The 27,185-nt window shown below is 44.6% G+C and overlaps 2 protein-coding genes and 1 pseudogene across 3 annotated transcripts; 1 reads left to right on the top strand and 2 right to left on the bottom strand.

Moving 5' to 3' along the window:
* Positions 1-404: 404 nt before the first annotated feature.
* On the top strand, positions 405-3,649 carry MTK (S-methyl-5-thioribose kinase). The gene is made up of 6 exons (XM_048678376.2): positions 405-706; positions 772-1,081; positions 1,167-1,341; positions 1,421-1,622; positions 2,438-2,652; positions 3,135-3,649. The coding sequence occupies exons 1-6, from the start codon at positions 509-511 to the stop codon at positions 3,307-3,309; spliced, it is 1,275 nt and encodes a 424-aa protein (XP_048534333.1). The 5' UTR covers positions 405-508; the 3' UTR covers positions 3,310-3,649.
* A 1,564-nt stretch (positions 3,650-5,213) lies between these two features.
* Positions 5,214-6,857, bottom strand: LOC125513296 (uncharacterized). Its single transcript, XM_048678375.2, has one exon. It carries the CDS (start codon positions 6,763-6,765, stop codon positions 5,422-5,424), a length of 1,344 nt encoding a protein of 447 aa, XP_048534332.2. The 5' UTR covers positions 6,766-6,857; the 3' UTR covers positions 5,214-5,421.
* Positions 6,858-12,888: 6,031 nt separating this feature from the next.
* On the bottom strand, positions 12,889-20,860 carry LOC125513295 (uncharacterized; annotated as a pseudogene). Its single transcript, XR_015617653.1, has 15 exons — positions 20,659-20,860; positions 20,278-20,393; positions 20,126-20,184; positions 19,291-19,356; positions 18,994-19,033; positions 18,829-18,890; positions 18,475-18,624; positions 18,270-18,348; positions 16,260-17,016; positions 15,831-15,981; positions 15,299-15,726; positions 14,752-14,902; positions 14,549-14,666; positions 14,128-14,235; positions 12,889-14,013 (listed from the first exon to the last, which is right to left on the bottom strand). The product of XR_015617653.1 is annotated as an uncharacterized LOC125513295 (transcript).
* Positions 20,861-27,185: the final 6,325 nt, after the last annotated feature.

Raw genomic sequence — 27,185 nt, 5'->3', positions numbered from 1 at the left:
AGAAGTACATTTGGACTAAAACTTTCAGAGAGAAAATGTATGGGGTTGCTTTACCCCAAATAAAATTCTACTAGTACGTACTCCCTCCGTTCTAAATTACTTGTCTTGGATTTGTCTAGATACAGAAGTATCTAGCACTAAAATGAGTCTAGACAAATCCAAGACAAGTAATTCGGAACGGAGGGAGTACTAGAGATAGTTCATATGTTTTTCATCAAAAATGTATGGCCCAGAGTCACGGGCGCGGTTGCTCTCACTCTCGGAGCTCTCCTAGTCAACGGGAATCCTGATCCTTATTTCAAAAAAAAAAACGGGAATCCTGATTCCAATCCAACGCAAGTGGTCACTGTTGCCAGATACCCGTCCAGGTTCAGAGCACGCACTACTAATACAGAGCGGCAGCGTCTCTGTTCCCGCACGCACTCTCCGCGACACCGTAAACCCCGGCCCCTCCGGCGATTCCCCACTCTCTCAGCCCCGATCCACTCCGCCGCCGCGCCAGCTCGCCATGGCCGCCGCCGACGAGGCGCAGGGCTTCCGCCCGCTGGACGAGGCGTCGCTGGTGGCCTACATCCGGGCGACCCCGGCGCTGGCCGCCAGCCTCGGCGGCCGCGTCGACGACCTCGCCGTCAAGGAGGTCGGCGACGGCAACCTCAACTTCGTCTACATCGTCTCCTCCGACGCCGGCTCCGTCGTCGTCAAGCAGGTCCGTCCCCCGTCCCCCTCTCCCCCCTCCCCGTCCCATCCGGCTCTGACTCTGATCGGAATCAGGCGCTGCCGTACATCCGCTGCGTGGGGGACTCGTGGCCGATGACGAGGGAGCGGGCCTACTTTGAGGCCTCCGCGCTGCGGGAGCACGGCCGCCTCTGCCCGGACCACGTCCCGGAGGTCTACCACTTCGACCGCGCCATGTCGCTCATCGGGATGCGCTACATCAAGCCGCCCCACATCATCCTCCGCAAGGGCCTCATCGCCGGCGTCGAGTACCCCCTCCTCGCCGAGCACATGTCCGACTACATGGCCAAGACCCTCTTCTTCACCTCCCTCCTCTACAACTCCACCACCGAGCACAAGAAGCAAGGTCGGCTGCTCTGCTATGCTGAATTCTTCTGCCTGTAAATGGGGAAAAATGTGAAATTTATGGCATGTCTTGATGTGAATTGCAGTTGCTCGCTACTGCGAGAACGTGGAGATGTGCAGGCTCACGGAGCAGGTCGTCTTCTCGGACCCATACATGGTCTCCAAATACAATCGCTGGAACTCGCCATTCCTCGACAAGGACGCCGAGGCGGTGCGAGAGGATGATGGGCTGAAGTTGGAGATTGCTGAATTGAAGTCGATGTAATCGGCTAGCTCTGAATTTATGCAGATTGGTTGGTGCTGCGTATGTTGTGTTTCTTATCTGAATTTTGCACTGCAGGTTTATCGAGAGAGCCCAGGCCCTGATTCATGGAGATCTCCATACTGGTTCCATCATGGTGACCCGAGATTCCACTCAAGTGATTGATCCGGAGTTTGCCTTCTACGCGCCGATGGGTTACGACATTGGGGCCTTCTTGGGGAACCTGATTCTGGCGTACTTTGCACAGGATGGGCATGCTGATCAAACGAATGACCGTAAAGTATGTATCACAGTATTATGGCCTTTTAACCATATCTTGCTGGCACCTATTTTTACTTCAATAGTAGAGTATGGCATGCTGTTTCTGTGGTAGGCCTTTTATGTTAACTAATACTCCCTCCGTTCCTAAATATTTTTCTTTCTAGAGATTTCAACAAGTGACTACATACGGAGCAAAATGAGTGAATCTACACTCTAAAATATGTCTATATACATCCGTATGTGTTAGTCCATTTGAAATCTCTAAAAAGACTTATACTCCCTCCGCCCCGAAATACTTGTCGGAGAAATGGATGAATCTAGACGTATTTTAGCTATAGATACATCCAATTTTATCCATCTCTCCGACAAGTATTTTGGGACGAAGGGAATATTTAGGAACGGAGGGAGTATGTTTCTTTAATGCGCTCCTGTGTGATTACTGATTACCTTATCCACCATTTACTATTTATTTAGAAATTCTTTATTAGGATAAATGTTTGAAATATGTCTTTTTTGAAAGAAGGCATATACCCAGCTTAAGGAATATGAGGCTCCTCTGTACTAGAAGAATGAATAATTAATACCGTAGGATGATGAAGATGCTGTAGCTATCATATAGCGGAGGGTGGTTGACTGAAAGAGCATATCACCTCAAATAATTGCCTTGTTTGGGATAACCTGCCTTATTATAAGTCCGTAAGCATCTCTAGCATCTTCAGTATTACTTCATGGCTGTTGCAGAAGTGTCAGTTTATGATATAACACATCCTTCCAAGACATATTTCTTCTTGTCCCAGTAATCAAATAGGCACTTTGACTGCCCACCTTTTGCAGGCTTATAAGCAATGGATATTGAAGACCATCGAAGAATCATGGAATTTGTTCCAGCAGAAATTTTTGGGACTCTGGAATAAACACAAAGATGGGAATGGGGAGGCATACCTGCCTGCCATATACAACAACCCGGAGCTTTTGAGCGTTGTACAGAAGAAGTACATGACAGGTCTACTTCATGATAGTCTTGGATTTGGTTCAGCCAAAATGATCAGGTAATTACTTACTCAATTTCTGAATATATCAGTTATTTGTTGAATGTAATCTACTCCTGACTACGGTAATACATCAAAGCTTCTCTATAACTGAAACGACTCAGAGGTGTATTAAGCTAGTCCAATGCATAGGTTTCAGATTTCAGTTCTGATATGGCATCCTGTTTCCATAATGCTATGTAGTGACAAATAAGCATAAATAGCTTACAAAATGTACCCTGTTAAGGACTAAAAATCTCATTTGACCCGGAAGACCAGCCTTAATGATTGCAGCACAAAACAAAAATTGATCAAATGTGCTTCAGGAATGCTATGCAGTGAAAAAAATAAGCATAATAGCTTACCAAATGTACCCTGTTCAGAACTAAAAATCACATTAGACATTGATTTCATACTGCGCACATATTCTCGTGTCTTATGCATGCTGGACTCTTGACTAAAAATCATCGACTTTTGTTGCCTATACTCTCTTCCCTGTGCAGGAGAATTGTTGGAATTGCCCATGTCGAGGATTTTGACTCAATTGAGGATGCCAGCAAGAGAGCATCATGTGAGCGCCGTGCGCTTGATTGTGCCAAGGCAATCCTGAAGGGGCGACGCCAATTTGAGAGCATCGAGCAGGTTATTGTGCATGTCCAATCAGTAAATCATGACTGAGAAAACCAGCCGTCTGTTCTGCGTTTCCAGTTGAGGAGACCTCGGTTGATTGTTATCGGGATTGAGTACCCACGCTCAAGTATCGAGATGTGCTGCTCTTTGTAAAACATCCATGGGTCAGTGTGGCTTATATGTATTGTGTAGTGGGCTGCCTTCAGAGATACCTATACTTGGGTCGAGAACATCCTGTGTGTATTTCTAGTGCAAGGCAGGCTGCCTTGCAGCATAGCTGCGAGTTGAATAACAGAATGTACAATGTATCTCAACGTTGTACAATTATCCATAGATACAGGCGCGGTCGCCACCAATAAAACCCTATCTGGGGTAAGGGTTTGGCCAAGCTGATTGTTTGTACTGTAACACCTGTTGGTTGATGTTAGCCTGGCTAAATTACACATTTATATTTGAGAAATATAAAAAGAAGAGCACAAAAAGTAACCAAGATAATGATAAATATTAGCACATTCACAGGAAGCTGGCATGGATTCATATAATATAGGTCTAGCCAACATAAATTCTGATAAACTTACTCATCTCCTACCAAATACGTACTTAGCATCCAGTGCAATGGCACTGGAGGCTTTGGCGATCAAAGATGGGGTGCAGTTGGCTTTGTGACCTCGGCCTGCACAAAGTTATTATTGAATCTGATGCTTTGCAGATAGTGAATATGTGGAAAGCAAAATCATATGATCGATCAGAGATTGCAGCGACACTGTATGAAGTTCTGGAGCTTACTGCTAACATGGAACACTTCCAACTTCAGTTTACTAAGAGAGAAGCAAATGAGCTCGCACATCTTTGCGCAAAGCAGGCTAATCCAGTTAGACGAAGATATTTATGGATTAACTATGTTCCTGTGTTCCTTGTAGCTTGTATCAGCAAGGACAATGCTTGTGTTTAATATATACAGGTTTTTACCCCGCAAAAAAAAAAAAGACACATGGTCAGGCAGGGAGGTAAATTGTTCTGCTCTTCGTTCCCAAACCGTTGCCTTTGTTTACGTCTCCACCCGCCTTCGGATGGTGCACGATCAAACATCAGGAGCTAGGATTTTACCACCGAAGAGATGTTCTCCAGTAATAACCAAGCTGAACTACTGAATCCACCCGACAAATCCAAAGCTTGACAAGGAACCACACCTCCGGAATCCAAGCTTGACAAGGGATTTTATGAGAGAACCCAAGCTCATTGACACTCCAGATCCATGCTGCCTCCAAGGCTTTACTGGCTCTAAGACACCATTTGCCCGGAACTAACTATCGCTGACTGAATTTAACACTAGAATTTCAGAGATTCAGAGGAAGTTTGGCTTGATTTGCTAGGTTTATATTGCCAAAGGGCACTAGAAGCTAGGGTTACAACCCAATCACAACATGATAGTCCAAAACGGAAGGAAATGGTGGTTTTATAGCCATTACACCCAGCGCCCAGGTGAAAAGCAGGCCAAAAGAAATAAAAACTGGAAGCTGCATTCCATTACCACTCTGATACTCCTACCTGTGGTGAAAAGAATGATTTTTTTTTAATTTTCAATTGCAAGTGCTCAGTTTTAACTTAGTTACAACATTGTAAGTGACTTGAATATGAAGAGCTTGTACTTGACCAAACTGCTACTCCCTCCGTCCCATAATATAAGATTGTTTTTTACACTACACTAGTGTAAAAGACGCTCTTATATTATGGGACGGAGGTAGTCGTATTTTACTATTTTTGTTCATTACCAAACTGTAGTTACTTGAAATCAACTCTGGAAACTGAACCGGTATTACTATATACCATATGATCTACTTAGTCTTGTTTCTACCTAGAAGATTGGATTGGATTCTTCAGCTAGCACAACAGTTCAAAATTAACATCAAACAATTATATGGTCAGCAGCAAATCTGAATACTAGATGCAAATGGTCCAGAATAACACCAGGGAGTTAAAAATTAGGGTACGTTTCATCATACAATAATATGGATTATTTAAGCTGACTTAGCACTGGAAGAGTCAGTACTCCTTGCTGTAAACAGGGAGCAGTAACGCTACACTGATAGATAGCAAATTAAGTGCCATAATGCATGCCTGCATACACTAGCTAAAGTTGAGAATGACTAGCTGAATCATTCAGAGCACCTCCTCGATCCTCTGATGGTTGTTGAACATGTAACGACCGGATTTGTGCTTGATCATACGGAGGCCACGGATCAGCCCTTTGCCTTTGCCTTTGCCGCCATTCTCGCTGCCACTACTGTGGTCATTGTCTTTGATGGCACCATTTCTGCTATTCTTGCCTTTGCCGTTGCCGTTGCTGTAGGCTACTTCCATACCAGTGAAGAGGGCGAATTGCTTTTCAAGACACATCTCGTTGGATTCCTTGTCGAATTGCATGTCATCCAAGAAGTCCACGACCATGAACTTGCCAGAACCAAGGCTGATGACCCTGGGCTTGAAAAATTGGTTTGGCTGCCACTCCTCTGGCAGGTCATCGTGCACCCAGATCCGCATCTTCTCTGGCGGCGGCTCCTCCCCTCGGACGACGCCAGAGAGGTCAGCAGCGCAGGGGAGGCCGTCTGCGACGCCGAACCAGAGTCCAAGCTCAGGGACGTAATCTGCCTTGCCATGGAAGGGCATGAGCCAGTCGCCAGCTTTGCTCCACTGGCGAGTCGCCATGTGGAAGCAGTAGGTGCCATCGCCCTCTGGGCCAGAGATGGAGAAGCAGATGGTGTCGCCGACGAGGGCGTGACCATAGACGAAGTCATTCCTGTGGTGCGTGATCCACGGGGGCAGCGGGAGGATGTCGCAGTGCCAGAACCTGTGAGACACGAGGGACGTGGTGATCCCCCTCCACACCAGGGCCTCGAACTGCGGGCGTACGTCCGCCTTGTTGGGATGGAGGACGCTATCGATGATGTAGAGGTCGCCTGCGTCTTCGCCGTCAAGGAGGTGTAAGTCCGTGGGAGGGACGGAGATGGCCAGCGGCGCCTCCTTGTACCCGTGGAGGCTTGGCATGGAATCGATGTAGCGGGAGTGCCTGGGGACTTGGCCGTCCTGGGTATTGTTGTAGTGGGGGCTATTGACGATGTTGAAGCGTATCATGCGGTTCGCGCGGTCGACCATGACGACCTTGCTCTCCGAGGCGGTTGGCAAGAAATGAACGCAGCGAGGAGACCGGATGGAGTAGGAGACTTCCGGTGGCTTTATGACCAGCTCGGTTTTTGGCGGACCGATCTTGGGCGCCGCCGCCTCCGCCGTCGCCAGATCGGTGTTGCAGATCCTTGTCCTGCTGGTGGCCTCGGCCTGGGCTGGCGTCAGTGTTGGCAGCACCTTGCCATGAGCGGCCGCCTCTTGTGCCGTCGGGTGGAAAAACTTCACCTTGGAGAGCTCCAGGTTCAGGCGCCGCAGCGAATACGCGCGTTTGACCCCTTCGAACAACCCCAGGTTCAGGATCCGCCGCATGCTGCCGCTCATCCTCCTCCCTCCGACGATCACCTGCGCCTGCGATGGAGGGTAACAAGTAGTAGAATAAGGACAAGCAAATCGAAGCAAGTTGACACAGATCTACAGGCGGCGGCGGGAGCAGAGGGGCAGAGCGGCGGCGGCACCTGTTGGAGGAGGTACAATAGAGGGGGAGGATCATCCATCCAGACCCTACTGGTCTGGAATTTAGCTAACTGGGCCAGTTCATGGGCTATAGAATTTGTTTCCCTATTCGCATACTCATACTTAACCCTAACAAAGTCTGACTCCATAGAAAAACAATCATGATAAATCGCTGCAGCAGTAGGCCTCTCATTCTTCATAATTTCTATTAATTCACTATTATCAAAACTCACAACAACTCTATTACAACCCATAGATTCAGCTAAGAACAAGCCGTGTTTGAGCGCCAAAGCTTCAGCCGACAAAACATCTTGAACCATATCCAAACGTGCATTACACGCGGCAATGAACTTCCCCTTTTTATCACCAATGACTGCACCCGTAGTTCCTCTCAGAATGTCTAGGTCAAAGGAAGTATCAACATTTATCTTGACACAATCACCTGTTGGAGGAGCCCATCTCTCCTTTCTCCCCCTTGCATTAGGAACGGTAGCAGAACTAAAAATCTCTATCTCTACTACACGAAAGAAACGTAAGGTTCCGTTTCCCCTCTTAAGTTCTCCAATCCCCTTTGTACGATCCCCCCTCCCCTCCAGCGATTTTTTTTCTCCCCACCGGTTTTCTCCCTCTGCCGATTTTCTTTTCTCCCTCCAATTGACTCTATCTTTGGTACTATCTCTCTCTCAGTTTACAGGGCGTGCGCGTACCCCTAGGTCGTTAATTTGACTAACCTAATACAAGTCATATATTACAAAAAATATACCAACATAAACTTCGGAGTTTCTACTTTCAAAAGGTATAATTTTTGTGTTATATAGTTTATATTAGGGTGATAAAATTAGCAACCTAGGTATACGCGCAGGACTTGTAAACTGAAACGGAGGTGGTAAAGAAATAATTCACATAAGGCAACCAAGCGCAATCAATCAACAATCAATCCAAACGCAATCAATTCATGCATGGCAATCAATTCAGTCATGACGGTGATCAATCTCCTTCCTTCTTTCAATCAAACGGTGATCAATCTCCTTCCTTCTTTCAATCACTTCCTTTTTTCTATCACCATGGTTTACTTCGCGCCAATGAAAATGAAAATAGTCAGATCAGTCAATATACGTCTGTATACCATGCCAATACAAAATTCCAGCGCTTCTATTTCCCGCCATATACCACTATAAAAATCATTCTGCGTTCTGAACCATGAGTCGTGTTGAAGAGAAATAGGGTCTTGGCGCTCATGGTGATGGGACCCAGGATGGGTCGTCCTGGCTCGAAGAGGGTCATGGCACCACCGCCTGTGAACTTCGTTCCCGCTCCCATTGGCCCTCCACCGCCGATCGCCAGGCAACATTTTATCCATTCCTGCTTTTAGTTATTATCATAAGTAAATATACAGAATTGTGCTCTTTGTCAACCAATTGCAGACATGTAAGGTTCAGCAAAATAGAAAACCTACATATATACAGTAGAGGTTGGGACGCAACGGCAAAGGTTTTGTATGCTCGCATCAAACATACCCGGAGTGGAGCAGCCATCTTTCACGCCATCCTCATCGTCCAAACTGTAAGTATTCAAAGAAGATATGCTATCAAGTGATCTGCTGATAATATATTCAACATGCTGCTCATGTATGCAATAAATTTCCAGGGGGTCAAAATGGATGCAATTGCATTTGATCCATTTCAACCGATCGCATATCGCTTCAGCGACAACCTACGTGCCGGCTCAGTATACTTATTCAAAAAACTTGGTTTTGAACCAGCAGCTATGCATCTGCCAGTTGCATTGCCGGTGCCATGTGACTTTTACATCGTCCTCCACTCGCGCACTGAAATACTTCTTGCCAGGGCCAGCATTAACACCCCTTCGTTGCTGACACGATTCATTGATTTTATAGATGTATACAGCCTCAGAAACAGGATGCTTGCAAGTGCATTATATCATTTCACAATGAATTTTGCTGACATATAGTTGAGCCAGACTTTCTTAACAAATTCACATCATTTTTCCCTAGATGTCATTGGCACAGTGATGCATGTCAGCAAAATAATGTTACACAGGTCAGACGACCGTACCACGCCATACCGACATGTGGTCCTAATGAACACTCGGTAAGAACTCTACTTAATGTTTAGTACATTTTATTGGGAGTGGGCTAGCATTTTATTGCTCAACCAGGAGGGAGTTTATCTACCTACGTGTCTGGGACCAGCATGTGTCACGCCACTTGATGCGGTGGGGACTAGCAAAGCAGGGGCTCTGGACTTTAGGTGCCACACTGCTTGAGGTCAACAGAGCACAACATGGGTGCTTGTGTAATCGAAGAACGTTTAACATGACCATCTTATATAAAAATATGTATTGTATGTTGTTTTATTAAACCAATTTTGTAGGGTTCTTGAAAATGGCATACATGAGCTAGCTTGTCTTCCAACCAGACAACCAGCAGTCCTACGAGCTGGCAGCCTGCCGTGCGGCACTAGGAGATGCTCTAGGGTCCTTGCAGAACCGGGCCAGCTTGATTGTTCAACGAATGAGCCATGTTCACGTTCAACGAATGAGGAGGGTTCAAGTCTGATGCAAAATTCACTTCGATGCTCTAGCTATAATGATGTTCCAATGTTATTATGTTCGCACAGCCACTTAGTGTTCGTCGCCTCTAAAACAGCTTCACAAGGATCTATTTTTATACGTATGTCATCATTATAAATCCAGCTGGATGAAAGAAATCAATGACAGATGAGATTCTGTCCGGGATCAACTGCTATATATATGTTCTTTCCATTTTTTCCCCACTAATTCCTTGTGTAATAATGCGCATTAACTCTAATCTAATTAATTAATACGGGATCACTTTCCTATCCATGGTTGCATACAAGTCTGATTCCACGCACACAATGTTGGATAACTTGGCATACGAACCTCACGCACTCTTCGTGGCATTGTTTTCCTGCTGATCTTTCCCCGCCTCCAATTCAATCAGCTCGACTATCAACCCGGGTGCCACGCGGCTAAGATAAACGCACGCAGACTCCTATCTAATTTGGTTCGGTAAGACCTATGGTTTATTCATGTTTACCATGTATAATTAGCCCCATGTTTGTGAGCATCGACTCTATGCAAAGCGCATCCTGTTTACTATTTGGGCTTCGAGCATAATAGAATAGTATACTTCAGACTAATACATGAGGTTGCAGAAATACACGTATCCTCATATAATCGGTGACTGGGATGAGAGAAGGGGGGCTCCATCCCTTTGCGATGCGCCGGCTGCAGCTCCTCTCCACGCCGCCGGAGCAAACTCCAGCACACAGAAACCGCTCAGCCTCCGTCTTCCGCGCGGAGGCCGTCTCCCGGCCGGCCGTCACCGTAGCGCGAGCAACCGCCGTTTCCCGGACACCGTGCCTGCCATCAGTGGCAACGCCCCACGCAGCCCCCATCACCATGGCCAGGACGTCTGCCTTCAAGGACGGCGGCACCACATACTTAACGAGCACAGCGGGGTAGATCGACGCCGGACGCAACATCGCCGTCGAGCATCCCGAATTGCCGGCGCGGCCACGCCGGCAAGGAATTCGGCGCCGACGCAGCCGCTATCTCCTTCCTTTCCGTGAAATGACGGCGAAAATTGGAGGATATTTTGGGTAGGGTTTCCACCGGTGCTGATTTTGCGATCGTGTTGTTGATCTGTGCCGTCCAGAGGATCGGACGGTGCGCATAGTGGCACAGCGGTGCTGGCAGGCCCAAGTTGGGCCAATTTAGAATGGACTAGTAAGCGTGCACGTGCAATGCACGTATAACCGTGAGAAAAAAAGATCTCATGTATACATAGTATGTAGATTCTGCAAAAAGCTGGCATCAAGACTGGCTGCAGGTCACGTCCGCCTTCTGTACCCGCTCACATCTTTTATTTTATTTTCTGCAAATAACTATCGATTGCCGAGTCATTGTCAATTTTTTTTTTTGATTTTGCTGCGAGGATAGCTTTTCGTTGGGAATAGCTGCTGTGTGGTGCAAATTCCTCTCGTTTTGCAAAAACATTTAGCCTAGAGCTTGTTCGTTTAATCCCTTACCCAAGGGGGCTGGAGAGGTTTGAAGGGGATTGGGGAAGAATTTGACTTACAGGGTATTTAATCCCTCACAATCCCCCTTAAACCCAATTCAACCGAACAAGGCCCTAGGGATATTGAAGGCTAGGCAATCTCTTCGGTTGGGTCTAATCCCTGCCGATCCTGGCACGCAGTGCAATGCTGCTACCTGCTACTAGCACTCAGGTGGATTTTATATGAAAATATTTGTTGGGCATATGAGCAACATGCATTGCTGTACTACCACGCACCAAGTTACCTGTCCGTACCCTTGCCATTGCACATGATGCTAACAATCGTTAAAATTTCTTACCTGAAAATCTGATGGGGTCATTTTTAGACCATGCCACAGCTGTATGCTTCAGAGAAAAGAACAAAGATCACAGGACTTATCAGAAAACTTAAAGACCGGTCTTGTTTTATCGTATCAATTGATGTATTTTTCAAACAAGGCACCAACTGAATTCAGTCAACAACAATCATTTTAAATGGTGTACACAAGAATCAGTAGTTATCTGATTTTTGACAGTAGAGTGGATCTTGTTTTAACTACTCTGAATTCTGTCAAGATGAGAATGCCTCCCCCTTTCCTAGAGCAGCCTTCATTTAGTTTCATTCAGTTTGAGCATGGGACCTCTACATTTTCTTTTTATTGGACCTCCACAGACTAATGGTTGTATTCTCACAGATTGATCATGAAATGTGGGGGCATCATTCATCAAAGCATTGACATGAATTTTGACCATGTCTTGTTCCATTCTTGCTTGCTTGCTTCTTTTGGTGTGGATTTTACTCAAGGTGGGCTAGATTTTCCCACAAGGTGAGCTAGATTCCTGTTTGTAGGATGTTGTATCATGACAGTAGACATACTAACAAGCCACTAGTAAGATTTTTACTGTCTCTAAATTCAGTCATGAACTATGAACTCTGAAATTAGTACTGTCTCAATAGCATTTTAATATTCAAGTTAGGACTGCACTTTTAAAGTGCATTTTAACAAAAAGTATCATGTTTAACTGAATTTTCTGTGCATTTTAACACTGCATTCTATGTGGGTGCAAAAGTCTAACAACACTAGAACTGAACTGATTGATCTATACATGTGTAGGAGGAGCTAGATCCTTTTCTCCAAAATTTTGGCAGACTTATTGTGACATGGAGTACTGAATGAGTAGCTACTGAATGTGTACTCAATAAATTCAGTTAAACTTGGACATGACTGCAGCCCATTTAAACTTGGACTACAAATATTGGATGGATCCATTTAAATTGACAGAAAACTGAATATTCACTGTAGTCTCAATTAACTGAATTTTCCGAAGCCATTTTCCTGCTCATAAGTTGACAGAAAACTGTTTGAAACAAATTTTGACACAAGTTGACTGAAACAAATTTAGAAATCATAGTACTCCTGTGATTTAGAATGCATCTTTAACTGAATTTACTAAGTGTCATACACAGGAATTCTGCACGCCATCCAAATTGATTTACTAAATATTGGATGTTCAGCACTGTAAGTCAATTTTCTTCCTTATTTCGAAATCTGTTTGTTATGTAAGTCATTTTATTTAGTTAAGTATAGACAGTATTATTTCTTGCAAATTATTGTGTGACTATTCTGGAGATGGTCTTTAAGTGTTCCTATCTAGACTTCTTATTTTAGGCTTTTAGCTGATCCATTCCATGAGATATGCTAGATTTCAGCATCTGTATTGATGAACCTTTGATGAAACTAAAGAAAAACTGGAAGTGTCCTTAATAGCATGAAATGGACCTCTTAACTAAATAGAAGCGATTTCTTGTCATCCACAGTCCTTTTATTTGTTCCATGCTAATAGCTTTGCTGATTTAACATTAATAAGAAAACCATATTGATTTCAAATTTTACACGCAGCTCCTGAGGTGAAAATAGATTGAAAGAGATGTCATCATCAGAGGATGAGCAAGTTGAACACGACACTGTAGAACATGAATTATTTTCCATGCCATCTGATGCCATGGAGCATGGAACAAATAGCAGCAGCAGCACATAACAGCAGATCAATCTACAGATCAATCTACAAGCAATTGTACCTTCTTCAGAGTGCAAATAGCAGCAGCAGCAACACGGCACAGTCACTTGGACCAGCAGCAGCAGGAACACGGCATGTTCACTTGGATCAGCAGCAGCAGCACAGGCAGAGGAGCAGCAGCATCAACACGGGCAGAGGAGCAGCAGCAGCACGGGCTAGCTCCACCGGCGGCAGGGGAGAAGCAGAGGAGAAACAGAGCAGCAGCAGGCACGCAGGGGCGCAGGCAGAGGAGAAGGAGCAGCACGGCAGCTGGTGGGAGCTCGGCGAGACTTGCGGGAGATAGAGGAGGACGCACGCAAGCTCTTGTCCACCAGATCATGGAGGCCGGTTCCGGCGATGCGAGATCACGACGGGAGGGATTGCGGCGGCGCACGGGAGGCAGCTCAAGGTGGACTCGCGGGAGCTCGAGGAGGACTCGCGGTAGCTCGAGGAAGATGAGAGGGAGCTCCTGCTCTGCCGGATCGTGGTGGGAAATTCCGGTGACGTCCGCAGGTAATCCGGCGAGAGGGGATCGCCGCAGCACAGGTTTGGGCGGCGGTGGCGGAGCAGGTACTTGGCGACGGCGGCAGCGTCGAAGGTACGTGGCGACAGAGGCGGAGCACTTCCTGATGGGCGGCAAATCACGCAGCTTGGCGGCGCCGGCCCCTAGCGACGCACGGGCGACGGCGGAGGAAGAAGACGGGGGTGGAGGGACTTGTTTGCGACTGTTTTGAGCCTACGAGGGCCTTTTTGCAAAATTACCAATGAACTACGGGCGCGACATGTTTTTCAGGACGGAGGGAGTACTACACAGTTATATTACTACAACGGACACAACAGTATATATCTTCATCAGTTATCTACTTTTTCCTACACAGGACTACGATACTTTTTCCTACACAGGACTACGAAGCCATCTCTATGTTCTTGTACAGGGCCTTGAGCCTCTTTGCCGTCTGGATGAACCCCAAGATCACCTGCACACATTTTTTCACCATCCAGCAAATCATATCAGAAATGAATCAAAAGCTTAGCATGGATTCTATTCTATTCTTTGCTGATCAAGGATTACAACATAGCATGGTGCTTACAAGGTTCAAGTGCTTCTTGGATGGATCAAGCTTTGTCAGGTTCATTCTATGCAACAACACAAAACAGAATGAATATCCTTGGATCCAAGGCCAGCAGTATTTCAGATCCTGAAATTATTGTGGAAGGGAAATATTTTGTCAGATCCTGGGATTATTAGGTTCCCAGGAGACACACATACATGGTACTGAATACACCAAGAATCAAATTATCTTTTTACCTTGTCAACAAATTAGTCACGAGTTTAGCAAAGCAATCACAATGAGAACGACTTGACCACACTCCTACCTAACTAACCATGGCCCATTGCCATGTGATCCCAGCCAGAAGCAGGATGAGATGATCACACGCCTTTCATCATACTATTTATGGCCCAATCCCATCTTTCAGACGCAAATTACTTGTCATGTCGTGATTAATTACCGCTCGCAGCTTCGAGGTCGAGTGAAGGTTGGCCCGGCTGCTGGACATCGTCGTGCACGAAGACCATGGCCTTGTGTGCGGACCCTCAGCTTTGTTGGCTTCTGGTACTCGATGCTTGCTGTCAGCAAAACACACAACAAGGAAACATTCAGTCTGATTCTGCAAAACTTCAAAGCTGCAAATTATGGCATAAATGGTCTTACAGTAGTTCATGTCTTTGTCTCCCATGTCAAAGCTGCCGCAGAACGAACCGTTGCCGCCATCGATCTCATCGTCGTCCTCGTTGACAGTTGGAGCTTCCAAGACACTCAGGGCATTCCTCTGCGACTTCACCTCCACACCATTCTTCAGAATCTGCTTTTCTAATAGGATAATAATGTCTCAGGGATTAGAACAGGATACCATATTTGGATGGATGTTGGTTATATGCATCTTCAACTTTCAAGCTAGTCTGAAATTGCTTGCTTGACTAGCTAGCTACTTTCTGAAAAGAAAAGTGAATTAAAAAGGCATTATTCCTTTCACTCACTCCATTGCAATTGTCAATCAATCTCTATCAATATAAAGAAGCAGGCACTAACTACTAGCTAAGCAGAGTTTCAGTGGGATGCCTAAATAAATAAATAATACTCCCTCCGTCTTAAAATAAGTGACTCAACTTTGTACTAACTTTGTACTAAAGTTAGTACAAAGTCGAGTCACTTAATTTGGGACGGAGGGAGTAACTGAGAGGAAGGAAGCAAGACTGACCAGCCAGTGCCAGCCTCCAAGGCTAACAGCCTTCTTGACCACACCCTGTAGGAGGACCAGCACGGACTTTGTTCGGTTGTTACCGGGGACGACGACCTTGGTGTGCCTGGGAAGCACGGTCAGCTCCTCGTCGCCGCTCTCGTAACGGGGCAGCGACAGCATCCGCGAAGAACAGACATCGGTCCCCATCATCATACTGCTTCACTGGCCTGATGTCGTCTCCCTGCTGAAAGAAAGGCGTGGCACCAAATTCAACCAATCAATACACAGCCAGCTCAACACAAGGAATGCAGTAGACAGCACCATGAACCCAAAAGTTGCCAAAATCAGCTCAAGATTGGCCCGGCTGCTGGACTTCGTTGTGCAGGAAGACCATGGTCTCGTGTGCCAGACCCTTGGCTTTGTTGGCTTCTGGTACTCGATGCTCGCTGTAAGCAAACAAACAAGAAAACAGTTGGTCACTTGTGCTATTGGCAGTTTAAAGCATTTTGGCCACAAACATTGCAAAATGCAAATCATGACATGGTCTTACAGTAGTTCATATCTTTATCTCCCATGTCGAAGCAGCCGCAGAACGAGTTGTTGCTGCCATCGATCTCGTCGTCGTCCTCGTTGCCAGTTGGAGCTTCCAAGACACTCAGGGCGTTCCTCTGCAACTTCACCTCCACACAATTCTTCAGAACCTGCCTTTTGCAATAATATGTCAGAAATTAGAACAAGATACTACCATATATATCTTCAACTTCCAAGCTCATAATACTACTAGTCTGAAACTTGGGCAGTTGGGTGCATGAAATTGCTTGCTTGACTAGCTACTTTCTGAAAAGAAAAATGAAGTCAAAAGACATTATTCCTTTCACTCCATTGCCATTGTCAATCAAGACAGAGAACCAGCCACTAGCTAAGAAGAGTTTCAGTGGGATGCCTAAATAATAATTGAAAGGAAGGAAGCAAGACTAACCAGCCAGTGCCAGACTCCAAGGCCAACAGCCTTCTTGACAACACCCTGTAGGCGGACCAGCACGGACTTTATACGGTTGTTACCGGTGACACCGACCTTGGTGTGCCTGGGAAGCACGGTGAGCTCTTCGTCGCCGCTCTCGTACCGGGGCAGTCACAGCATCCGCAAAGAACAGACATCAGTCCCCATCATCATACTGCTTCACCGGCCTAATGTCTCCCTGGTGAAAGGAAGGTGTGGCATCAAATTCAACCAATCAATACACAGCCAGCTCAACATAAGGAATATGGTATCAGTTAACTCTCAACAGCAATACAGTAAGCAGCACCATGAGCCCAGAAGTCCCAAAATGAGCTCAAGATTTACAGCAGAGTGCATGAATCTCAAGATTTATTATAGCAGAGTGCAAGAATCAAACAACGATATTCCGAGGATTAGTTAAACCTAAACAGTTGATGCAGTTACATAAATCCAAAGCTATACCAAGTTACTGGCAGCAAGAATCACTTTATAACACAGCAGAATTCTCATCACTAGGTAATTCATAGACTGATCATGAAAAAGGGCAATTCAATTCACACTAACAGACCCTGTACAGGAGTATATCTTCATGGATTACTGGCGTCTGCATTTTCTCATCACATGCTGCTCCTGTAGCTCTTCACACTAACAGGAACAGGGGCCTCTGAGTCTTCATGGATTTTCTCACACATAACATAACTCTTCTTATTTCTTCACTTCACCAAAGGCACCTACCCTGGTACCAGCAACAACAGGCAGAGGAACAGCTCAATGACCATATATTAAAATAATACGAGGAACAGTTAATTAAGAACAGCTCAACAACTTGAGTATGCTTTCTTTTTTCGAGAAAATGCAAAAGAGTTTGAGTTTCATTGCATTGAACAGGAAGACATCGGGGGTACAACCTCCAGAAAGGAGGGACACACACACACGACCGTCCTCACTAAGTGACTACAGCTAGGTGAGGAGGTGCCCTCAACTACAGACACGCAACGACATTAGGCCTCGCCCAGCCTTGCCTCCAGCTAGGTGAGGAGTATGCTTTCTCATTGTGTACAGTTTTCTATCCAGACGATACAATAGCTCCTATTCATGAGTCTATGCTACCTCGTTTGTTGGGGATAGAGCTTCGGTGCCTTAAAGGCACCTACCTTTGGGTCTATTACAGGTGGGCCAGTCACCTGTTAGGCCCACCTGTCATTGGCCCAAAGGCAGGTGCCTTAAGGCACCGAAGCAGCGTCCGTTTGTTGGTGTTAGAATCACTCGTTCCTGCAGCTAACTAACATCAGAGTACCTAACAGGGAGGTCTGTGTACACAGCTTGAACAATAGCATCGATTTTATGACCATCTGTGTGCGCCAAAAGCTCATCAGGGATGGTTATCCAAGGAGTTGACTCTCCCTCAGGTGCCGTGCCATCACCTACACTGAGTACCCACTGTTCAATCCATACAGTCCCTGCAGAAGCTTGATCTCTAATCTAATGACAAATCCATAGAATCCCTGCAGAAACTTGATCGCTCGTGAGGCAGCCTGTTCGTATGCACCCATGCATCCCAGGCACCCAGAGCTCCAGAAGAACCTCCTCTGTGGCACCAAGGAAATGCCATCCCCAGGATAAAGTGCACACGAGCAACCCAAGCAGCCGTCACACACGTGCAAACCTAAAAGGAAGCAACCATCACACAATACAGGAGGAACTGAAAATAAAACTGCCAAACATAATAGAGAAGGGCCAATTGATCTAAGAAGACTGTAATGAAAAGGCTGCAGAGAAGCTCAAACTGCAATGCAAAGGCATGGCAGAGAAGGGCTAATGAATCCACGTATTTAAAGGTGCACGCAAGATTCACAAGAACACGCATATCCAAAGGCGCAAAAGGAAAATAATCAGTCCACATCACCTCCAATAGGCAAGAAACAACATATCAGTTCATAGCGGCATTTCATCACAGGTAAAGAGCATCGAAACAGAAGGACGCCTCACCTTGGCACCAGAAGAATGAGCAGCGGCACAGCGGAAGATGAAGTAGGAAACCGACCAAACGAGAGCACAACCAGCGATCCTGCAAACGGAAGGAGGAAAAGGGAAGGAGGGATCAAGTAGCAACAAGCGGCAAGAAACGGAAGCAATGAGGCCATGCAAACGGTAGAGCAGAACTGATCTGGTGGAAGGGAACGCAGACCCGCACCTTAACCGTACGCAGCAGCAGCAGGGATGAGAGGCATGGCGAGATGGCAAGCGGAGAACGACGAAGACGATGCAGTGGAGAGGTGACGACATGCCCCGAATTAGGCAAGCGAGCAGGCAGATAGAGGCGCACACACAAGCCCTCCTAGCACTGTAGGACAGAGAAGCAAGTCAGTTTCTCACCACTCAGCAGTCAGTTTCTCATTGTGTAGTTGCATATACATAGCTTAGTACGTACATGCTACTTTAACTGAGAGGTAAACCTACAGTCATCTGCTCTCTGAATATATATTTATTGGTGCATCAAATCACTAGAAAAAATGATTGATGTATTATTGCTCAAACATGTTGCTACCTGCTGGGGGGCAGTAGTGGGTGAAATGCGGTCCCGGAGGCACCATCTTGATCCGTTTGAAGCTGGTTCGAGAATGATTTATGACAGAAAGGGGAGAGAAGAATCAACAATAGATTCTGTAATAGAAAATAAAATGAAAAAAGAGTGAACTGAATTTGAACCTACCAGCCCAATATGGTTATATGCATCCGCTTTATGATGGACACTGGAGAAAAAACAACTGAGAAGTGATTATATAGGATAATTGCACATTTTAAAATATCTTCAAAATGATCAAGAACTACGTGCAATTTCATATGAATTAGAAAGCCACCATATTGATCCACTCTTCAAAATATTCTTCCAGGACAATCTTCTCACAGTCATAAATTTCCAATCATAAATTATGGTCCAGGGTAGAGGTTCCTAATGATAATAAGTGTGATGCCTTGCCATGCTATGTGCAACCTTAGTAAATATTACCTTTCGAGGAGCATGGCTGTGGTGGTTGGCACCGTAGGATGATAGTGCAAGTTTTACAAAAAAAACCTACATAACAACAAGAGAACACAATCTTGGTCTCCTCACTCTGAATACTATCTTGCCCTCGTAATGTAGTACTGAAACTGAAAATAATATGCAGCCATTAGGCATTATTTTAGGACAAATGAGAATTGCACTGATAATTATTTTAGTTAGGCCTCACATATTGAAAGCAGAAAAAAGCTGAACTGTTTGACAAAAGCTTCACATTTGACGCAAGTATATCACTTAATAAGCAGTTATAACCTACCGGGTAGCAATACCATATCATCATGGGTCAGCAGTCCTATTAATTTTCATAATAAAATCACCATCACTAACTAACATAATCATTTTTTAAGCAATGTGCATATCACGTTATAATACTATTTGGCAACCGATCATAAACAGTAAGGAGCAAAGCAAGCGTGCACCAGTCCTTTCTAGTACAGAACATCATGGTAACATTAGGCAAAAAAAAATTTAGCTAGCGCCTTAGCTCTGATTTTCACATGCCTAAGACTCTTTACAGTTCATGCATAAACCCAAAACAGTATAATGATACATGCCTGAAACTCTTTGCAGTTCATGTATAAACCCAAAACAATATAATGATGAATTCCTAAAACTCTTTGCAGTTCATGTATAAACCCAAAACAATATAATGATCCATTCCAAAAACTCTTTGCAGTTCATGTATAAACCCAAAACAATGTGGTGATGCATTCCTAAAACTCTTTGCAGTTCATGCATAAACCTAACTTGAAGGCGTTGTGGCTTTTTCATAAATATTTACCTATAGTGTGCCCAAAAGGTTTAACTGGTGCATCTCTGAACCATGTTGTCAACTATGACCTGAAAGGAAGTAAAACGTGAAGAATAAGAAAGGCACCATCATGCAAGATCAGATCTGATCATCACTAATTGTTGCAAGCTTGAAGTAGGCACCAATTGGTCAAAGTACTTCACATGCAGACAGAAATATTGCAGTGACATGCTCAACCGCGTGCATGTAAAATGCCAACCACCACATCTTCAGTTCTAGCCTTCCTATCAGCACAACCCTGTAATAAAATTAGAAAAGCCATTATACTAAAGATTAACAAATACTTTGCTGCACTAAAAGAACCAAGAGACACAGGCCCATAAAAATGTTTATTGCTGAACCAAGCAAATGGTATGGAGGGCAAGGCATTGTCTAAGAAAAGGCCATAGAGGGCAAGGGAGATGCTTGTTCTTCAGTAGCCACCAGGACTTTCAGTATGAACCACCACACCCCAACAGAGACGGGGATTAAATAAAAAGATAGTGGAGGAGGAGTGACTGTACCTGCGAGAGGGCCAAATACGGCGAGGCAGAGGAAGAGAAAGGGCGCAGCAGAGGCCCGTGCTCCTCCTGGAGATCCTTTCCTCGCGGAGAGATCCTGGCGGTGCGGGAGGGTGGCCGACGGAAAGGGAGGAGGCTGGGGTGGCTGGCGGCGGCCGCGGCGGCGGCGAGAGAGAGAGACCGAGCCCTAGCCGTCTCACTGGTTTTTTTTAGGTGGTCTCACTGGTTAGGGGAAGGGAACAGCGAATTCGAAAAGGCCGCATGGACAAACGGGCTGGCCTGGCCCGGCCTGTGCTCACGGCATGGCCCACACAGGAACGTTTAAATAAAACTTTGCAGGGAGCAACTAGCTAACCAGCGCTCATCCCGTCAAAAAAAAAAAGCTAACAAGCGCTCATTTCTCAAAAAAAAAAAAGCTAACGAGCGCTCATTTCTCAAAAAAAAAAAGCTAATGAGCGCTCTTCGGAAGCCTCGCAACTATCAGCACCACTTGGCGCACTATCAGTCATTCGCCACGTGTCGCGCTCTAGGCGCTCCCTTCGCATTTTGTTTTTTTATTTTATTTTTTTGCACGCGTTTTTGGCTTTTTAAATGGTTTTTTCCAGGTTTTTTCGATGTTTTGGTTTTCCACCGGTGTTCCTTAGCTTTTCGATCAAAACAATTTACGCGAAAAATGCGTTTTCTTTTTTTTCGTGAGAGGCACGGTTTTGCTTTCGCGAGGGTCATGGCCATGCCTCTCGGAAACGTAAAAAAAACACATCTTCAGTTTTTTTTCTTTCGCGAAAGTCGCGGTTTTGTTTCCGCGAGAGTCACGGCCGTGCCTCTCGAAAATGAAAAAAAAATATGTTTTTTGTTTTTTTTCTTTCGCGAGAGTCATGATTTTGCTTCCGCGAGAGGCACGGTTGTGCTTTCGCGAGAGTCACGGCTGTGCCTCCTCGAAAACAAAAAAAATGCGTTTTCTCCTTTTTTTTTCTTCCGCGGAAAGCACGGTTGTATTTTCGTGAAAGACACGGGTGTGCCTCTTTCGGAAAGGAAAAAACCAATACTCCCGGTTCGGGTTTGCTAAAATGCGAATATTTATAAAATTTCTGAACATTTGTTGAAAAAGAAAAAAAATGATTTTTTAAAAGGATAAGAAAATAAAAAGGGAAACAAAAATGGAGAAGCGAAAAAGAAAAGAAAATTGGAAAAAGAAAAATGAAAAGACATAGGAAAAAGAAACAGGAAAAAATTGGTTCAAAGAACCTCTGAAAGGTTTTTTTTTGCGAATCAAGAGCTTATATTACTCAAAAAGGGAAATTACATCAAACTGAATACAATCAGCTAGGAAAGCAGGCATATAATTAATCCATAGACATCTCCTTCTCTCCTCTGTGGCCTGTTTTGCGCATCGGTGAGCCGCTTCATTGGCTTCCCTATGTACAAAAGTAAGCTCACATCTAATAAAACCTCCCATTAGCTCTTTGATCTCATGGCAAACGGCAGCAAAGGCCGATCTCTCTGAAAAATCAGAGTTGCACATTTTCACCATCTCCTTAGCATCACTCTCTATACAGATCATGGTGTGACCCAGATCTTTTGCTATTTGAATTCCATCCCGGATGGCCAACAATTCCATCATTTGAGCACTGGATGCAAAACGATACCATTGAGCATGAGCTCTTGTAAGCATGCCATTCGCATCTCTGATCACTAGACCTGTGCTACCTCCACCGGTATAATCGAAGAACGCGGCATCAACATTGATCTTAAGGATTCCCCTATCAGGAGGTACCCATTGAAATGTCTCCAACTTTGTCGGAGGTTTAACTTCTTTTCCTATGGTTGTTAGATCAACAGCATTATCCAGTGCCCAACGAACAGAAGCTTGCACTGCTCTTTCCTTCTTCCCATGGGTCCTATCATTTCTCTCCGACCAAACCGCCCAGCAACCACAAAGGACATTACATGTGAATTGATCAGAGCCTAGCTTACCTTCAATCAAGTCTGATGCCCAAGTTTGCGGGTGTAGCTCCAGAATTTTAATGTGCGCGAACTCTTTCATTTCTTTCCAGAAGAGCCTTGCCCACGTACACTGAAATAGAGCATGGATGATAGTCTCCTCCTTTCCACACAATTCACAAAAAGGCAATTTCTCTATGTGCCTTTTCAACAGAACAAACCTACATGGAACAAATTCCTTTATGACTCGCCACCAGAAATTCTTTACTTTAGGCGGCACAGCTATTTTCCACAACTTTTTCCAAAAAGAACTAACCTCCTGGAAGGCTCGGAAACCAATAAAACCATATACAAACCTGCTAGCACTAGTAGAAAACGGCCAATTAGCCCCGGTTCCAGAGGGCCTTTAGTCTCGGTTCTGGAACCGGGACTAAAGGGTCAGGACTAAAGCCCAAAACCTTTAGTCCTGATTCGCTTACGAACTAGGACAGAAGGGGCTCCATGTGGCCGCTGCAGGGAGCCCAGGCAGGATGACCTTTAGTCCTGGTTGGTAATACCAACCGGGACCAATAGGCATCCACGCGTCAGCAGCTGGCAGGAGCTGGGGTTTTTGTTTATTTTTGAAGGGGGGGGGGTAGGGGGTTTTGGAGGGTTAATTTATGGGTTTCATATATTGTGTTAGCTAGCTAATAGAGAGAAGTGTCTCTCTTTCTTTGTGCTTGGTCGACGCTAGCTACTATATACATATAGAGAGAACGGACACACTAGCTAGTAAGCAAATGAAGGAACCATTAAGTACACAAGATCGTCATGAACATATACAGAGAGAAGTGATCGACCTCTCTTTCTCCGAGAGATTGGTCGAACAACAAGTTTTCGTATATCTATCCAAAGCTACTAGTTACATATACACAATATAAGATCTCTTACAATCCCTAACATCTAATGTCAAATTCCACATGGTATTCTCCGGCTTTATTGATGACGTGGTCAAAAAAGAATCCCGCCAATTCCTCTTAAATTGCTCGTATGCGATCATGTGGTAGGAGTTCATCCCGCATTTGCCAGATCTAATTTGAAGAAGGGGGTCAATACATATATATGAATGAAACTCAACACAAATGATGGCAATAAAATAAATTGTGAATATTATTGCTTACGCACTTTATATTGTTTTTCGGAGTAGCCCCGCTTAGAGGCCGTCGCATTGTAGATGAACTCGCAAACCTAGTATCCACAAAAATCATTCCCGGCTTCCTGCCACAAGCACTTTACGAGAAATAGAGTTCAATCAAACTGATAATCAAGCATGATAAATGGTATTGATGAAACTAGGTAGCATCAATGGGAGATGCGCGGAACTAGTTAGTGGTACTTACTTTCGGGTGTGTAAATCGCAGCTCCCCAGGCAGTCCTGGAACAATTACGGCGAACTCTTTCCAAACCCTGCCAGACAAAGAAAATAATTACTTGATATCAAGAAATGAACAAAGTTGCCAATATAGTGCGATAATGATCAATTGAACTTACTTCTGGAGCATTTCAGTCATGATACGTCCATGGTAACTTCAAGTGTTGACACTATTCATGTTAGGTCCGTTGAGAAAATGAGCGCTGTCAAAATAATCAAGGCACATAGTTCTATTAAAATTTGCAGCATTGTTGCGAGGAACAAAGTGACAAGCCATGGCCAGATCGCGAGGAATCATTTTTATGCGAACAATACACGGAGAAGTAAGGATGGTGTTTTACGTCAACTTTGTGGACCTAAAATTGCTCCTGTATTTGAAAGGCATACAGTGTGTGTATACAACCAAAGGCTCAGGTCGGATGCCGATCAGGAACCAAAAGCACAAGAGATACAACCCACGTTTAGGACTCCATCCGGATGGGTCAAGATTGGTGCAATTTTAATTGCCATCAAACAAGAAGTGCATGATCACATGCAATCTGAAAAGAGGCCTGCATGCGTGCATGATTGATAATTAGAATATTTTATTAGAAGGTTTCATGGATAGTAGCTCCCGCTTAATTAGTTAGTTAGGATCTTTATCCTCATTCCTAGTCCAAGTCACGTACGACTTGTTGGGCAACATCTAGCGTTACTTATTTTTCTTGCGGAAGGGTCATGGAGTTGGCTATTTAATGATCAGGCTACGGCCGTTGTGAGAGATTAGTTTTGAGTTTATTCGTGAGTTATGAACAACACAGTAAAATGTTCAGGTTTTGGACGACTATATCTTGTGTACTATCTGTGATTTTTCCATCATGGAAATTTACTAGCGACGGAGGGTTGATCATCACATCGACGCCTACGTGCTGATCCGAGGGGGTCATTATTTTCGTTTGTGTATTTTCTTACATAGGTGAAAATTATCTTGAAGGTTGCGAGGAGGAACAAGGGGACGAACTGTTAATCAAGCATCGTCGTGAAAGATCGGGCCATCTACACGCGCGAATTAGTGTCTCGCTAGTCCGTGCTTCATCAAGTGATGTCCGCATACTCCTAGGGATCTTTTGTCTCAAGTTTAAGACGGTTACTACTCCCCGGTCAAGCTTAATCTCTAGCAGAATAAAGTGGAACCTCTGCACGCATGCATAACTCATCAGTTACATTACTATAACCTCGAGTAATAAGGGAAACTGAATATGCACAAGACAGTAACACTCACTTGAAGTTGTAAGGAAAGAGTATTTTGTCTTTGTTTTGATTTTTAAGCAACGATTGTAGCAAGTTGTCCTCTTTTTCTGTGACATTCTTTTGAACCGTCCATTCATGTATAATATTTGGGTTATGAACCCAATGTCATAGATTTGTGCTTTTCTACATCCAACGATCTTCAATCTGCATAATATAGTGAGAATAATTATATATACATGCAATGAAAAAGCTAAGCTATATATAGAGACTTAATTATAGAAGTAGTACTTACAGACAGTAGCAAGTCACGAGTGTTTTGTCGAGGGCCTTTTGATTGTATAACTGGAATAACTCGTCAAATTCAACAGAAAACGGATCCATCCTGATAAGTCTCCAATGTATCTATAATTTTTTTATTGTTCCTATCATTCTTGGATGTTTTGTTATCATTTTATAGTCATTTGATATCTTTTTTTGGTACTAACCTATTGACATAGTGCCAAGTGTCAGTTGCTGTTTTCTGCATGTTTTTACACCGCAGGAAATCAATACCAAACGTAGTCCAAACGCAGCGAAACTTTTTGTGGATTTTTTTGAACCAGAATACATCCAGTGGGCCAGAGAAGCGCGTCAGGGGTGCTCTGAGGGAAGCACAACCCACCAGGGCGCGCCTGGAGGCCTAGGCACGCCCTAGTAGGTTGTGCCCACCTCGGGTGCCCCCTGGACCGCCTCTTTCCTCTATAAATATCCCAATATTTCAGAAACCCTAGGGGTGTCAACGAAAATCAATTCCAGCCGCCACAAGTTCCAGAACCACCAGATCCAATCTAGACACCATCACAGAGGGGTTCATCAGGCCCATTGGTGCCTCTCCGATGATGCGTGAGTAGTTCTTTGTAGACCTATGGGTCCGTGGTTAGTAGCTAGATGGCTTGCTCTCTCTCGTTTGATTCTCAATACAATGGTCTCTTGGAGATCCATATGATGTAACTCTTTTTGCGGTGTGTTTGTTGGGATCCGATGAACTTTGAGTTTATGATCAGATCTATATTTTTATCCATTAAAGTTATTTGAGCCTTTTTTGATCTCTTATATGCATGATTACTTATAGCCTCGTATTTCTTCTCCGATATTTGGGCTTTCTTTGGCCAACTTGATCTATTTATCTTGCAATGGGAAGAGGTGCTTTGTAGTGGGTTCGATCTTACGGTGCTTGATCCCAGTGACAGAAGGGGAACCGACACGTATGTATCGTTTCTACTAAGGATAAAACGACGGGGTCTATTTCTACATAAATAGATCTTGTCTACATCATGTCATCGTTCTTATTGCATTACTCCGTTTCTCCATGAACTTAATACACTAGATGCATGCTGGAGAGCGGTCGATGTGTGGAGTAATAGTAGTAGATGCAGGCTGGAGTCGGTCTACTAATCTTGGATGTGATGCCTATATAATGATCATTGCCTGAATATCATGATGATTATTTGAAGTTCTATCAATTGCGCAACAGTAATTTGTTCACCCACCGTTTGCTATTTTTCTCGAGAGAAGTCACTAGTGAAATCTACGGTCCCCGGGTCTCCTCTTTATTATATTTGCCTTTGTGATCTATTTTCCTTTGCTTTTATTTTCAGATCTATTAAACCAAAAATACAAAAATAATTTGCTGCAATTTATTTTATTTGGTGTTCGATCTATCAATCTATTACAACTTTACCCCGACCATTTACCAATTTCTGTCGTCGTTATCCGAAAGGGATTGACAACCCCTTTAACCCGTCGGGTTGCGAGTATTTGTTATTTGTGTGCAGGTGTCGTTTACATAGTGTTGCTTGGTTCTCCTACTGGTTCGATAACCTTGGTCTCATCACTGAGGGAAATACCTACCTCGCTATGCTGCATCATCCCTTCCTCTTTGGGGAAATACCGATGTAGTTCTAGCAGA

Source organism: Triticum urartu, chromosome 2A (genome assembly GCF_056163025.1).
Source record: "Triticum urartu cultivar PI428250 chromosome 2A, HENAU_Tu73, whole genome shotgun sequence".
Taxonomy (NCBI): domain Eukaryota; kingdom Viridiplantae; phylum Streptophyta; class Magnoliopsida; order Poales; family Poaceae; genus Triticum; species Triticum urartu.
This window is presented reverse-complemented; position numbering and strand designations above follow the sequence as displayed.

What these genes read in the sequence shown, in the direction of transcription:
- MTK (XM_048678376.2), top strand. Translation starts at nt 509, where the DNA reads ATGGCCGCCGCCGACGAGGCGCAGGGCTTCCGCCCGCTGGACGAGGCG. An exon ending in ATTGCTGAATTGAAGTCGAT is followed by an intron (nt 1,342 to 1,420) that starts GTAATCGGCTAG and finishes TTTGCACTGCAG; the next exon opens with GTTTATCGAGAGAGCCCAGG. An exon ending in GGTTCAGCCAAAATGATCAG is followed by an intron (nt 2,653 to 3,134) that starts GTAATTACTTAC and finishes TTCCCTGTGCAG; the next exon opens with GAGAATTGTTGGAATTGCCC.
- LOC125513296 (XM_048678375.2), bottom strand. Translation starts at nt 6,765, where the DNA reads ATGAGCGGCAGCATGCGGCGGATCCTGAACCTGGGGTTGTTCGAAGGG.